Genomic DNA, 14,718 nt, shown 5'->3' with positions numbered 1-14,718 from the left:
CCCACAAACTCCAGTCATCGGATCGGGATCTCTTCCCGGAACATATGGCATATTATTTCGGCACTTCGACGGCCCATCCGGCCACAGAATCTGCGTAGGTCCTTGTCCTGACGAGTCTCGCCAGTTTCATGGTTTGAGGTCAGTCATTCTGATTCCAGTTTCATTGTCTCTGTCCCACGGCCTCTGGGAGACATCTAGACGCGGCCTATGTTGACACAAATCTGATAGTAATGCAATGATAGCCATGGCAGCTTTGAAAAACAACCAACCCGTTCCAATGCCTTTCCCAGATCCCTCACTGTCCGACCTGGTTAAAGACACCCGACACCGGCCACTCTGAGTCTTGCAACAAATCCTCTATGGCCACCCGGTGCAGTCATCGATCCACTCGGTTGTCGAACAGTAGATCATTGGGATGTCTGCCCTCTTGGCTTTCTCCTCCGACCTCTTCTTCATCGCGGGCTCCGCAGCAGGCTCCACACTACGCTTCTTGACCACGGGGGCAGCAGGAGCAGCATCTTCGGATCTCTTCACAACAGGTTCAGGAGCAGGCCATCCAGTGCAGTCATCAATCCACTCGGTGGCAGAGCAGTAGATCATAGGAGCTCGCTTTTCCACATCCTTGGTGTCTCTCTTCTTCAGGTCGTCCTTGACGGCGTTTGGCGCCGGAGCTCCGCCGTCAGGGTTGGTCAAGGCACCGCCAAAGCCCATGAGAGTGTTCCAGGTCTCAGCGGTGGATCTGTCGCGAGTTCCCAAAGCTCGGATCTTGGCCTGAGACTCGCGGCAAAGAGCCTTTGCGGCCTCGTTTGCTCCACAGACGGTGGCGAGCTGGTCGCAGATTCGGTTGGTAATGATATCTTGCAGCACTGTTAGTCACAGCACCGAGCAAAAGCCAGCGGCGGACCTACTTGGGTTGGTGGTCTCTTGCTGACCACGAGCACACAACGTATCGGTAGGCAAGAAGGTAAAGTCCACCGATGATCGTCCACCAAGACCACCCTCAAATTTCATAGTCGGAAGGCAGAGGCCAAAGTCGGGGTCCTCCCTCATCACCGACTCCTTGCCGTATGACATGACGGCAGCTGAGGCCGAACCAACAGCCACCAGCAGGGTGACAGCAGTGGATTTGACAAGCATTTTGATCTCCCGAGATGCTGGATGAAAAGTAAAGAGCGTGAATGTGACTATGCTGGGGGGAAAGGAGGGACTGTAGAAAAGAGCCGACCAGCGGTAAAGAGCGAGAAAGTGGAAAACAGAACGACGACGACAAGAAAGAATGTTTGGAATAGTGAGAGAGAAACCGACTTGGCAATGGCAGGTCTTGGAAGTTTCTTATAACCAATTGACCCGGTCGCGCGGATGGCAGAGGTGCCGGTTGCACGTTTCGAACATGAGGCGGAGTGTGTCGTGGGTTGCGTTTCACGTGCAGCCAGGGGCTTCGCCCAAACCACTTTGGGCGTCCACCAACACAAAACCTCAAACGAATCCGTCTCTGAACTGGAATCACACTTGGTCTAGAGGAAGAGGAAGGTAGTTGACACCGGTCGGAGGTTGGTCAGCAGCGAGGAACAGTAAGACCGTCTTTCGCTCTGAGAGGAGAGCCAATCTCTGGATCTGCAGCCACCCAGAAAGCTTCGAGAAAAAGACCACGGGTGTAGGGTCCTCGGCGGGCCACAGACAGCGCATTCATGACGACCAGAGCCTAGAGATTCAATTCCACTCATGTTCCTATGTCGCCATTGGTTGTGGTAGGCATATCAAAGCATGTCCCTGGGCTCGAGGGCGGATGTGTCTGCGGGACCCCTCAATTTGATTAGGACCATGTGGGCATGTCGGAGATGGGCACAGGGAAACGATTTCGAGTGTAGAGTGAGCAGCAGAGTGAGACTGGATTGCACGGCTTCCATGCCATCCTTGGCGGTAATTGCCCTCGGGTTGAGGCGATCGAGCATCTGAAGCATAATGGTGAAGCGGACAGTGTCGCAAGAGAAAAAGGAGGAGCAGACAGGGAGACGGGAGATCTAGAAAGGGCTTAGCCTTTTGCATCACGTGAACAGAATGCATCACGTGACTATCACGTGCATGCGTGCAGACGGCGTGTCCTACGACATCCCTTGGTGCTTGCTGTGATATCGAGTGTTGTATGGTATATTTAATTTAACTGGAGGGAAGATGACTAGACAGAAAAGTGGTGTTGAGGCCAATGCTGCAGTTCATCAACAGGCGGGCCCGGTCAATTCAGTACTTATGGACATTTCTCCCTGAATATGCTGGGACTCATGCCTACGGCTCGTTCTCATCATCATTTTCTTCGTCACGGACTTTGGGTCGTCGTCTTCGCCGCCGCCGATCTTGAGAAGCAGCATCCTCACGATCTGCGTTCGACTCATACTCGACGTCTTCTCCTCGCTCCTCCTCTCTCACTTCCTCCTCATCCCTTGTCCATTGGGTCTCGTCGACCTGATTCACCCTCGCCCGTCTGTCCATCTCTTCCATGATGTCTTGTCCCGGCAATAATATGGCACGGTCGATGGCCATTGGCAAGATCCTGTGGCGGCCCCTCAGCATGACCGTCATGAGGACCAACTTGGACAGGGACTGCCAGGCGCCACAGAAACTGTAGTCATCGTAGGGCACACCCAGCGAGAGTCCGACGGTGCCATAGGCAGATACCGTTTCGAAGATGATGTCAAAGAGGCCCGCGCCGAACGCTGGGTGGGGGGAAGGCAAAGACTCTGGATCTGGTGGTGTGGTGGCCGCCGGAGGCGAGGGTGCAAGCTTGTCACGCTCGATGATTGAAACGAGCCAGACGCAAGCGAGAATCCACCAGATGTCATAGGCTAGCTGCCGTCGAAGATGTTGGCCGAGCCTGGACTTGGTTTTATGCGGCTTCTCGCCGTTTTGGAGAGCAGCTTGGGTTTTGGAGTCATCGTCTTGACCGAGGGACCGCTCCTCGTAAACATTGGTCTGACGCACGGACAGGAGGATCGGGAAGACAGAGATGTACATGATCACCATGTACAAGAATTGCAGAGCTGGAGCCACGTCGGAGAGGAGGATGATGTAGAAGCCTGAAGAGCGCAGCCCGACCGATTGATACAGCCCCTGGAAGACGCGGAGGCCTCCAGGGATAAGAGGATCCACAGGTGTGTAGTTGATGTTGAGGAGGATGAACATGACCCAAGCGATGAGGTTGATGGCGATCTGGACGAACAGTAGGCCGTAGGTGGTTTTGGCGGGAAACAGGAAAAGATAACAGCGGCGCGGGTGGTGCAGAAGGAATTGGAGCGAGTGGTGCGTTTCCGAACCTCGCGGGACGGCCTTGGAAAGGAGCCAGATGGCCAGGCGTAGGAGGACTGGGTAGAAGGTGTTCCCGGTAAAGACAACCATGCCAGTAAAGACCAGGACAAAGTAGTTTTTGGCCAACGGAATCATGTTGGCGTTCAAGAGACTGAGGCCGCTGTTGGTGTATGCCGAGACACCGACGAATACAGACCACCATGCCGGGTTCAAATGTCCTGGCTGAGCCGTCCTGATCACGGTTCCAGCGTTGGTATTTGACACATAAGGGGTCATGACCACCGTGATCAAAGCCAGCCAGAAGACGGCGTAGGCCGGCAACAGCCACGTCAGAAGTCTCAGAGCGCGGTACTCGACGCCGCCTAGCTCGCGCTCCTGTTCATTTGTCAACGCACAGAATCGTCCCTTGTGGTCCAGGTTGGGCTCAAAGGAGAGATAGGAATGATCGGCCACTCGATGGGTTCCGAATTTCCTGTACGTCCACCTGGCCACGCGACCGGCATAGCTCCATGGCGCGGGAAAACCGCCATAGCCGCGAAGATGATGCTGGCCGTGAGATGAAGAATGCTTGGTCATTGTGGAATGCTCTTGTCTAGGAGGGCGAGAGGCGTCTGGCCGTCTCTGGCGGGCTTGCTGTAGAATTGGACGATCCGAGCCAGTGGGCGTACACCCATCGGCCTCAATGTCGGAGGCTATTCTCTGCGCAGCCTGGGAATGCTGGAGGAATTCCCTGATGTATTTGCCAATGAAGTAGCGCCGCACAATGACGACGGAAATGCTGACCAAACTGAGATCTCCCATCAACATGTTCACAAATAAGACCGACTGCTGGAAGCCGTTCAGCGAGCCCAGATTGACCGTGGTGAGGCCGACGTTGCACATTGCCGAACAGCACAGGAATAAGGCGTCGACATATCTGAGCTTGAAGTCCGCGGTGCTGGATCCCCAGAGGATCGCCGACGAGACCAGGATGGCGGCGATGAAGTAGAGGAGATGGATCCGATAGAAATTGGGTCGAACCACAGCTTTCAGCCGGGAGAGTTTCGATTGCTGTGGGTTGTGTGCGATGCCGCCGCCCATCTCGACCGAGTGGCACCTGGGGTCTCATGCGCCAAGGGTCTCGTATGCCGCAGGGAAGATCTTTGGATCACAATAGCCTGCACGAGCTTCATTCCGAGTTTGATATCGGGAAATAGACTTTCAAAGGCATGGGCCGGTTCATCGGATGGCTGGTGTTGGCTGTATCGTCATTGGATATGACATAATTGAGCGACTAGGAACGAGGCACTTCACCGCGTGCTCAAAGGACGTATATTTCAACATAACACAGCATCAGGACACTGGCCACCTCTAAGGAACTTCGTCTTTGAGATAAAGAGTTGGGCGGGAAGAGCAATGGGGCACGTTGTGATACAGCCTTGCGCAAGGCTGAACCCACTCACGGAGACCACAGGACGGATAGAACGAATGTGGTACAAAAACATGCCATTTTATTCCGTTGCCTTGTTTCCAATCCCGAGTCCAGCACACCATCCGTACAGTTTGGACTTCCATGCTCGCGTCTGAGAACGCCGCCAGGGACCATCTCCAGTCCTTTTCGTTACCCAAACATCTCGAAAAGCCAGTTGACTCCGGCCCGGGGAAACTGGCATCTCAGACAGGATTGTCATCTCCTGCATGTGCCTCGGCGTCGAAAACCTTCAATGGCCTATGACAAGTTCGTGCTCATACAATCATGCTTCATCCCACCCAATGCAACGGCAAGTCATGGACTCGTTTCACTTGACTTCGTGCTCACGTACCTCATTTTGTTCGTTCTTCTGTTGTCCCGCACGGATCGACTCTGGTGCCACAGCGGCATATGGGTCCTCATCTACTTCACCGTGGTCGCGTGCTTGGCTCTCCATATCGAGCTCGATGCCGGCCTTTTCCTTCTCCATGATCTCCGTCTCCGCCTCCGATTCGCCCATCTCAACACCGTCCGCCGACACCGTATCCTCGTCCCGCTTGACCGTTCCCACGCGACCACCACGAAACATTCCACCAAACGGTGACCTCTTCCTCGCCACTTTGGGGCTCGGCTCTTGCACCTCGATGACGATGGGCCCGGTCTCCTTTTCCGCGTACTTGTCAATGAACGCCTCCTTAAGGACTTCGTAGAGGAAGCTGTACTGCAATTCGTTCATGACCATCATCATGCGCTGTTCGCGCAGCGTGTTGACGGTTTCCCATATGGGATCATCTTCATCTTTTGGATCGGGTGTGCTTGCTTTTGGAGGCCCGCTCCTGCCCCACGTGCCTGCGCCGTTGGAATTCGTTGTCGGTGTATGCGTACCTGTCTGAGGAGCGGAAGACTCAACCAGTCGGCCTGCTTCAAGCTCTTGTAGGAGGAAGTCCAGCGCTATCCAGGTGCCGGTCCGACCGACGCCGGCAGAGCAATGCACAATTCGGGGAGAATCGCCCGCAACCGCTCTTGACACCTTCGTCAGTTCCAGCAGAGCCCTGCGATCCTCTGCCTCGGGCTTGCCAAAATCTGGCCAACCATGGAACAGGTAATGATAGATGGTTTTGGCTTCACCGTCAATCGTCAATCGAAGTTTGCGGACTTCACAGCCAATCTTGGCGTCGTAATCTCGGGAAAGGAGAGTAACGGAGCCACATTGCCCTTGCTCTTGGGCCGGAGCTTCTTGTCCGTCATCTCCACGGCCGCTTCGTGCCTCGTTTTCAGGATCTTCAGGATCTGTTCCAACACTATCAGTCTCAGCGCTTCTCGGAGGGGAGTCCAGAAAGGGATCACCGTCATCCAGGGTCTCTGCGTCTCCATCATCATTGCCATCCTCGTGGGCAGGCAGAACTATCGTCGGGTTGTCCATATCGGGAGGGAAGTACTGGGCGCATTTCTCCTTGTTTCCTTCATAGAGCTGTGTAAGCATGATAACGACGCCAACGTCGCCCGGTGTTTCTTGCATAACCATGTGCCAAAAGTGGGAGAATTGCCCTTCCTTTGGACCTTGGGTGGCGATGTAATTACTTTCGACTGGGGCTGGCAGAGGAAGAGAGGGTTGGCCAGTCGACGCGGGAGTTGAAGTACCACTCCGAGGCTTTTTAGCAAGGCGACTCCTGAGGGTGATGGGGGACGCGTTGACATAGTCAGAGCCGCCAATTGGGGTTTTCAGTTTGACTCTTGATGATTCCCAGGGCTGAACATTGCCATAGCGGTTGCGGCTGATGACGGCCAACGAGCGGTCGACGCGGAATGGAGACGTGTGTGGATTTTGAGAGGCATGCTGAAGGCGATATCTCTGCTTCCACTCCAGTTCCTGGAACGCCAATGAGATCTCTATTGCCCCCGCCAGTTAGATGCCCGGACGACTCAAAGAGCAGAATTTATTTCAGGTCCTCCTTTACTTACTGGCCCGGGTTTTGTTTAGGTAGGGAGGTATCTTGACATTCATCTGCCTTGCTGAGTCATCAGGCTTGCCAACCACACCGTTAGATTGCGCCTGGCCGCGAGAAGTCGGTCGCGAGACGTTGGCAGACATCTCTTGAGACCGTTGCCTCTTGACGGACCCCTGCGGCGGAGTGCTCAGGGATAAAGATTGCGGCATGATATCGGTGATCTCGGCGATGGTTGCGGCATCGGAGGAATGAGATGAGCCAGCCCGACTCACGGTGGTTGAGAGAGGGGGAAGCGAAGAGGAGGTGGTGGGCCGGATGGTAAGGTTTGGAGTAGGTTTGTTCTTCCTCCCAGACGTGTGGATATGCAGTCTTTGCAGGATTGATGGACGTTTGGGAGGGGTTTGGTTGGAAGATTCCCCAGAGGAAAGATCCTGGGGAGCGGCACCGGCTTTGTCAGCGAACAGCCTTGAGACAGTCGTTGTGATAATGAGTGGCGGTGTATAAAAGGAACGACAAGAGTTTGAGCTTCTCTGGACACAAAGAAAGGCCAGCGCTCAATCGCTCGCTGCGTGGACAAAGAAGGTTGGAAGATGCTTGGCGAGCAGTGGTTGATTGCAGGTTGAGGTTCGTCAAAGCCGCCCCTGCCAGACCTTGCAACTGACGATTTGGCCGCTTAATGGATTTCTTTGGCAAGACCTTGGATGGTCGTAGGCATCAAAAGCGCCTCGTCCGATTGGGATCGTCGCTCTGGGGTTGAGCAGCGAACCTTCAGATATGGCCGTGCGCCTTTATCGGTTTCAGGAAGCGCCGGAGGGGTCTCAACGTCGAGGGGTCGCTGAGATGCTGCGCCAGGGGCAGACAAAGGGAAGAATGTTTGCTCAAGGAGGCAGACAGCCGATAGCCTTGTTCCAAGGGAGATCTTTAATGGGTACTTTGATATGGATTCCTGTGCTTAAGCGACTATTGCACTGTTCCAATCAAGAAGGAAATCCAGAGAGAGAGAGCAGAGAGGCTGAATGGCTGACCTCATAATGCAGACGTCTAGCTACAACCAAGCTTTTGGGTAAATCTACGTAAAGTACCAGTCATTGTTCCATGTCACCCGCTATCACCCGGCTGTTGGGGCCCCTGTTGACAGTATTACCGTGGTATCGTTGTGTCATATTACAGCGCTCGGAGTCGTCTGGCACCGGATGCGGAGAGAAATTGACTAATTATTTCAGACTTTGGCAGAGGCGTCAGTTTGTCGCAAAATCGAACAGCATCAACCCCAAGCACCAGTCCTTCATATTGAGAGGGATCTTCCTCCGCCGAGCATTTCATCGAGGCTGCGCTTGGACTACCTGATCGCCGTCTTCCTCACAATGGCTTGGTGGTGGCTTCTCGAGGTCTGATTGTTTCGCCGCTCATTTGCCTCGCAACACAACCCACTGACATCCACACAGAAGCGATTAGTAGAAATGGTAGGCCATCCCTTCACAGGCCAGGACCTCTCTCTCTCTCTCCCTCACACACACACATACACACGCACGCTCGATGAGACATCTAACCAATCGTGATCCTTCAGCTCCTTCGAAGCCCCTCCTTCCATCGTGGCGTCCAGCGCGTCCACAAAAAAGTCCATGAAATCCAACATGGCAAGCCGCCAGAATACTATGGCGGCACGCACCTTGACCGTACGTGTCCGGAAATATCTTTTTCTGCTCCCGCCTACAGCACTGTTGTGCTCCCCCAAAGAAGAAAAGAACTACGCTCATATGTTGACATGTGAGACAGACGACCAAGCCACCGAGCGTGGCGTTGGCCACTTTCTCAAGCTATTCTGGGAGGAGCTGAAGACGGGGCACAAGTCTGAACCGCCCACGAAGAAATGAAGAGCGGGAGATGACACTGCAAGATTTGTGTGAATGTTGTACATACGACCGCTCACTGAGCTTGTCGAGTTTGAACGGTCTGATTCGAGCGAAGGTGTTGGAGGCGCACATACGGTTTGCTCTCGAAACTCATTTGCCATGATGTGCCTGAAAGCACGGTTGGACGGATTTGTGAGTGCCTCCTTTGTGGATCAATGCCTATCTTAAGTGCAAGGGAGATACAACAGGCATCCGATCGCATTTGGTCTTGCGCGGATTCCCTGAATAATGCCAAATTATTCTGACCAAGGTAAGGCCCCGAAGTGAGATACCGGCAGCAGTTACCACGGATGCTTGAAGGATATGGGTTATGTTCAGAAACCTCTGGATAAATGCTATGTCATCGGATAAAGATTGGGTTGGCTCATTCTCTCTCTACATGGGGGCTCGACCCTCATTCCATCCGAAGAGCAGATTTCGTGCCAGCCAAGTTAGTGTGTGTTGCTTCTCCTCCTAGGCATCACAGACCGAAAAACGAGGAACGGCAGACATGAAAATGTCTTGGAAAAGTGGACTACAAAAGCCGCCATTGTGGATCAGCATACACGGGCATCTGGTGGCTCTGAAGAGTGCTACTATGTGCCACAAAGGTGTATGATGTTCTCTGCATTTTGTCAACTCCCTGCCACAGTCACTTCTGAAGTGTCGACCCAGTCAACAATCGACCAACGGGGACCCGAAAGGCGGCCTGGAAACCCGACTTTTTGGGTCCGAGGGGTGACAAGCGACGGGAAATTCAAAAATGTCTCCAGTTTGCTGCCCAAACCTGTTTACCTGAGGTAGCAAAGATCTGTAGGCCTCGAAAATGAGGCTTGAACGGCCGTGGGATTCCAACTTGGGTCTACCGCTCTCATTCGCCGGCCAGAGGGCTGAGAGATCTCGTGTACAAGTCAACGGCTGAGGAACCCGATACAGCGGTGTGAGGCTGTCGTCCAGATTCGGGGGTGTTGGACCACGATGGCATGCTACTGCTGTCATGCACGTCAAAGAATCCCCGGGAGGGCAGTCGGGAGACGCAGCTGCCTGTAGCAGGGGAAGGAGGCGGGACGGATTTGAAAGCAGTTGGATTACAGAGGGTCCATTGCCCGCAGCCGGCCGCACTGCAGCGGAAAGGGAGTGCGATCAAAGGACACACGGCATACTCCTTCTTTTCCAAACTGCTGTCATCCCTGTTGGCAACCTGCCGAATCGGTCAATGCTCCGATCCCATCTCCTCGCACCAGCCCAGAGCAACAAACGGCGGTGAAAAAGAGAAAAGGGGTGCAAAGTGAGGAAGGCGAAAGAGATCTGCGAAGTTGAACAGGCCACACATATGTTGGACGCAGTGGGTGTTCAGATGCCTGATTCACCTACACCTACGTTGCGCTGCGCCATGCGTGCCCATCAGCAGAGTGCGAATTCCCTGACGGCGACAGCAGGGGACGGTTTGTTTGTCAACCTGTGGTTGGTGAACCATTCATTTGTTAGCGCTGTGGAACATCGCCATGTCCAATCAGTGCCACCAGTTCGAGCTGTCAACAGACGATCCAACCCGCAGATCCTGGTGATGTGACGGGCATCCGCTCAAGTCGACTGAATTCAAGTACGCCGAATCCCTGCAATATCCATTGTGATGTTGGGCATGCCGGTGTCGCTTTGCAGATGTGCTCAAACACTGAGCTGTCAACACTGCAGGACACCCAATCAGATGTAGAATCCGGTGGGGTTTGAAGGCTGAACTCAACACTTGAGTTCCAGAGATTTGCAGGATCTGGTGCGTACAAGCAGAGAGTTATTGGACGCCTTTGGAGGATCTCCATCGACGGGTCAGGTCGGTCTTGGGGTAAGATGCACTTGGAACCCACAGCCAGATCGAATCGACCTTCTCCAATGTCCCGGATGGCGAGGAGGGGGTCGTTGAGGGTTTCTGAGGGCTGACTGCGCTACCCTTGGACGCAGCGAGACACATGTCATCTGGCTTGTAATGGAAACCCAAAAGCACCAATGGCTCTTTGCAACCTCGTCACCCACTCCACTCTTCGATGGACATTAAACTCCAGCCGTGGAGCCCGATGTAGTTTCAAACACCTAGGAAAACAGAGGCGAGAGGCATGCGTCATGGTCCTACCCCTCAAAGCGCTGAGAGTATGTTCACCAGAGTTCCCTTGCACTTCCGGCGTAGAAATCACCACATCTTGGGCGAGAGGCGGCGGACTCCGAGCAGTTTTGGTTGTCATTGGCCATATTGTGATCTGGTTCTGTTGATGGGCGGGGGCCGATTGCTCGCTTGAACAGGGCGAGTGTCTGGGGAGCCAATTAGTGAACAATGCCAGTGATTGATTTGCAGAGCTCCTGCGCAACCGTTGAGAAATGGCTGCACACCCACTGTGACTAAGAAAACGTCACAGCCGCCAGCCAACCACCAACCCAAAACCTGGCCGCTGGAGTAAAAGAGTGCAACCTACGGGGCCAGTATGCGGAGTGATGCGGCCGGAGTGGTTCACATGCGCAGTTTTGCTCCCTTCCCCCTTGTTGAAGAGGGCATCAGCAAGATCAGCTGTGCAACCATCGGTTGCACGTAGCGGCCACGAAAAGGAGGAGTCGAGCGATCCTACACCCTTTGGGGACAGGGCCTGGACAATGGCGGCTGGCGCTAAGACATGCAGGAGATCGTTGATCACTCAAGAGAGGGGGCAACCGATACCCAGATTCAGAGACACTGAGCAAAAAAGTCTGTCAGGGTTGGCCAGTGGCGAGGACGCCTGACATTCCTCCTTCTTCTTAAGGAGAAATAAGGCCCGAGCGCTTCACATTCTCAACGATAATGGTGCTGACCTCCCAGTTGTTACCTCGTATTTCTTGATGGGGAGCTGAAAATAGGAAAAACAGATGGTTGGTGCTGCCAACCATGGGGGTTGTTGAAGGGGTGGGGAATGCCTTGCAAAAAAAGCCCTTTCAATCTGATCGTGATTTGGACGGGTTGGACTTTGCCTGCCACGTGTTGGTGGCGTCCTGCCAGTTGCAACAATGCAAGCGATACCCACCCTTTGTCCATGACATCTGTTTAGGACATGGCACAACATCAGCAGCGTGAATTGACCTGGACAAAACCACAAACCGGAGAAGGGATCCTGGCTTCTGAGAAAAACCACCAGATAGAGTTCCCGGTGGACATTCCACATTGTCAAGCTCTGAGGGCATCGCTTGCCCGCGTCTCTCTGTCTGCTCCGACCTGGCCGCCCTTCCCGGAGATGCAAAAGCAAGGCAGCAATACGAGTGTCCATTGCAGTGGGCGTGGCGTCCAGTCAAAGTCACCTCCAGGTGGTCCCTGGCAACGAGACATTCCGGGCATCTTTCAGCGACCGTGGTCTGGTGCGGTTGGGACCCAATAATCGACGAGACCCTGGGTGAGCGATGGGCAAGATCTCCTCATGGGAATTGGACGAACCTTGGCCCATGAGACGGCCGCAAATGTGACTGGCAGGTGTCAGGGCGGCACCACTCAACCTCGCCCATAACCATTGCTCTGACTGGTTGATCCGAGTTCGAGTCAAAGGGGGACTGACTCTCTGAGGGATATTCGGGAGACGCAAAGGCGGTTAGAGAAAAGCCCACAGCTTCAAAGTATGATGCTCGCTCCACATCACATCGACGCCAGTACAACTTGCCTAGCTAGTTGTGGACTCAAAATGTCCCTTTCAGGGAAAGGTTGCACAGCAGCTGGGCGAAGGACGGCATGCAGCATCACATGCTCGATCCGGTCAACTGGGAAGGCTAAACCGTAGATTCCTGACAGCTGTCAAGATGCGCCTTTCCAGCTCCGCCGCAACCTGGTGGCTAGAGCTGTGATAGGAGGTCGCTGAAACTCTGGCAGATCAAGCTCGATGCGAGGCAGCCACATGGTTTCGAAAGCGCCGCCCTGATTTGCCCCCCCTCCCACCCCCCCCCAAGCAGCAGGCCGGAGATGCATCGGTTGCCCATTTTTCGAAGCTCACCGCCTTCTATCAGGAAACCCACGGTGGGAAGGAGGTCCCGAAAGCCTCCTGCTGCTCAAAGAAGCAGTTGACGCCGCAGATCAATACCTATGTACGTACGATGGCATGGTAAGGGGCAAATTCGCCAATGCCTGATAATATTAACCGGCATTTATTTGGCGGAAAGAACTAGATAGCCGAGTGCGACGGGGGAATCTGAGGGTTTCCGTATGCCGGAATGGGGTCGGATACAGCATGGTGGAAACTTAGCTGCTGTATCGAGTACGGAGCAAACATCCTGCGCGCTCGGTTCTTGCTGGGCAGGCAGCTGGCAAGTAGGGAAAAAGAAAGTTCGATGGAAAGTCGACGCTGGCGCGGCCACAAATCAATAGCGGCGAATCGATGCAACGATGCTATACATCATTGACCCCAAAGTACGGGATCAGAAGTCTCTGATACGTCGAAAGGGATCGATCTGAAAGGGATGACCGCAAAGTCTAAGGCCCAAAGGCTGCCCCGATTTGATTCGATAAGCTCTCGGATCCCACGTGTACTCGATGGTCGACGTTGGCTCTGACACGGCTCAGCACCTGTGACTCGGAGTCCATTTCCACCTCCTCGACCCAAACCGCCTCCGGTCTTCCTCCTGCTCACTTTTGTCAGGTGTCACTGTAGCCCAGACATCCCTAGCTTTTGCGCCGAAGTCTATTTTGCCCAAATCTCGCGAATCATTGGCAGAGAAAGATGTTGTAGGGAGCACGTCAATGCTGGAACTCTAATGGCCAACATGCCGTGAGGTGTGTTGGATTTGGGAGCGTCAAACGACCAACCGAGACTGGTCTTTGCGAGCGCGGCCATCGCCTTCGCATCTCGACCTCGCATCTCGACACGAGAGCGGATGCTGGAGGCGTTGTTGCCGTTAGTGTTCTGGCAAAGCCCAAAGGAGATTGAATGGTTTTACTGGCACTCGGTAAGACGGTAACTGCGTAGAGTTGCGCACAAAAGGTTTCGCATTGGCGCCAGAGGCGCCTTCGCTTAGCTGGGTATCAGGGTGGTGGAGTTGTTGTTGCTGCGCATTCGAGGGAGCGAGGGCGGTTCAGCCAGATAGGCCATGGAGAGGATCGAGCGTCGAAGCGATGGTGCAAGGGCCTGGCAAAGTAGTAGGCGAGACAATTTTGGCATGGTAGGAAGCGGCAAATTTGGTCCCAGAGATCCAAGTTCAGTGGGCGAGTGGGTGAATGGGTTGAAGGAGTGGGTGAGCCAACGACCAATCCAGACTCGAACTAGCCTCCAAATTGGATTTCTTACTGTTGTTACACAGCATGACACGAAAAGTGTGAGCAGTCCCAAAGGCACCCGGCGGAAGCAGACCCGGGGACTTTGCAGCACGCCCAGTGGTGAGTGTGCGGTGATGCATCTCCACTGCACTAAATCAATTGCTCTCGAGCTGTGCAGTTGCGGCGGCAGTCGGCAAGTCTCAACCCTCAACTCGAGGCCCCAAGTCTTGAGATTCCAGGGCGGGGGAGGCAAGGGAAAAAGGGCGTAACAGAGGGGATGGCGCAGGAAAGACAGCCCAGCCCACGGGTGATGGTCAAACGTGCGGAAGCGAGAAGCAGATCTCTGGAGTTCTCCCCAAACGAGCTGCCTGCAGGGTGCTCGACACACCTACAGTACTAGGTGCCTGCCTAATCGATACTTGTAGGGGGCCGTATGTGCCTACTGGGTAACTCGTAGGTAATTACGTAGGTAAGGACTGGGAAGGCAGGCAGGTAACCAAGCAACGAGGAATATGATTTCCAGCTGGGTTGCAGGGCGACCTTCTTGGGCGGGGGGGTGGTGGTGGGTTGTTGCTCCTGGTGCTGCTGTTGTTGTTGCTGTTGTTGCTACTCCTCCAACAATGCCCCAAAACAGTTGCACCATCATTCTCTCCCGGGGCCCCTGCTCTCTCTCTCGCGCCCGCCCTCTGTCTTTCGCCCCCCCTCCTCACTCTTCCTTCTCTTTTGGTGAGTGAGCCCTTTGGCCCTAAGAGCCCACTCCCTAGCCGGCCTTCTCTCTCTCCTCCCCCCCGCTTTTTCTCTGCCTCTGACTGCAATCCGACCAACTCCATCAACTTCCCAGCTCCGACCCTTCCCCCCCCCCCCCCCCCCCCCCCC

General features: G+C 54.4%; 4 protein-coding genes across 7 annotated transcripts; 2 read left to right on the top strand and 2 right to left on the bottom strand.

Moving 5' to 3' along the window:
• Window position 1: 1 nt before the first annotated feature.
• Window positions 2-1,350, bottom strand: PV07_05923 (uncharacterized protein). Its single transcript, XM_016392854.1, has 2 exons — window positions 909-1,350; window positions 2-857 (listed from the first exon to the last, which is right to left on the bottom strand). Exons 1-2 carry the CDS (start codon window positions 1,135-1,137, stop codon window positions 358-360), a joined length of 729 nt encoding a protein of 242 aa, XP_016250373.1. The 5' UTR covers window positions 1,138-1,350; the 3' UTR covers window positions 2-357.
• A 3,402-nt stretch (window positions 1,351-4,752) lies between these two features.
• PV07_05922 lies at window positions 4,753-7,713 on the bottom strand. Of its 2 annotated transcripts, XM_016392853.1 has the most exons (3): window positions 6,713-7,713; window positions 6,098-6,640; window positions 4,753-6,040 (listed from the first exon to the last, which is right to left on the bottom strand). In XM_016392853.1, the coding sequence occupies exons 1-3, from the start codon at window positions 6,906-6,908 to the stop codon at window positions 5,079-5,081; spliced, it is 1,701 nt and encodes a 566-aa protein (XP_016250372.1). In that variant the 5' UTR covers window positions 6,909-7,713; the 3' UTR covers window positions 4,753-5,078. The 2 variants fall into 2 exon arrangements, with proteins under 2 accessions (XP_016250372.1, XP_016250371.1); XM_016392852.1 differs by having other exon boundaries at window positions 4,753-6,640.
• A 217-nt stretch (window positions 7,714-7,930) lies between these two features.
• On the top strand, window positions 7,931-10,922 carry PV07_05921. 3 transcript variants are annotated; one of them, XM_016392851.1, is made up of 4 exons: window positions 7,931-8,087; window positions 8,145-8,162; window positions 8,267-8,375; window positions 8,476-10,922. In XM_016392851.1, exon 4 carries the CDS (start codon window positions 9,575-9,577, stop codon window positions 9,881-9,883), a length of 309 nt encoding a protein of 102 aa, XP_016250370.1. In that variant the 5' UTR covers window positions 7,931-8,087; window positions 8,145-8,162; window positions 8,267-8,375; window positions 8,476-9,574; the 3' UTR covers window positions 9,884-10,922. The 3 variants fall into 3 exon arrangements, with proteins under 3 accessions (XP_016250370.1, XP_016250369.1, XP_016250368.1); XM_016392850.1 differs by having other exon boundaries at window positions 7,931-8,162; XM_016392849.1 differs by having other exon boundaries at window positions 7,931-8,375.
• Window positions 10,923-11,418: 496 nt separating this feature from the next.
• Window positions 11,419-12,466, top strand: PV07_05920 (uncharacterized protein). The gene has a single exon (XM_016392848.1). It carries the CDS (start codon window positions 11,663-11,665, stop codon window positions 11,981-11,983), a length of 321 nt encoding a protein of 106 aa, XP_016250367.1. The 5' UTR covers window positions 11,419-11,662; the 3' UTR covers window positions 11,984-12,466.
• Window positions 12,467-14,718: the final 2,252 nt, after the last annotated feature.

This window comes from Cladophialophora immunda (genome assembly GCF_000835495.1).
Source record: "Cladophialophora immunda strain CBS 83496 unplaced genomic scaffold supercont1.3, whole genome shotgun sequence".
Taxonomy (NCBI): Eukaryota; Fungi; Ascomycota; class Eurotiomycetes; order Chaetothyriales; family Herpotrichiellaceae; genus Cladophialophora; species Cladophialophora immunda.
This window is presented reverse-complemented; position numbering and strand designations above follow the sequence as displayed.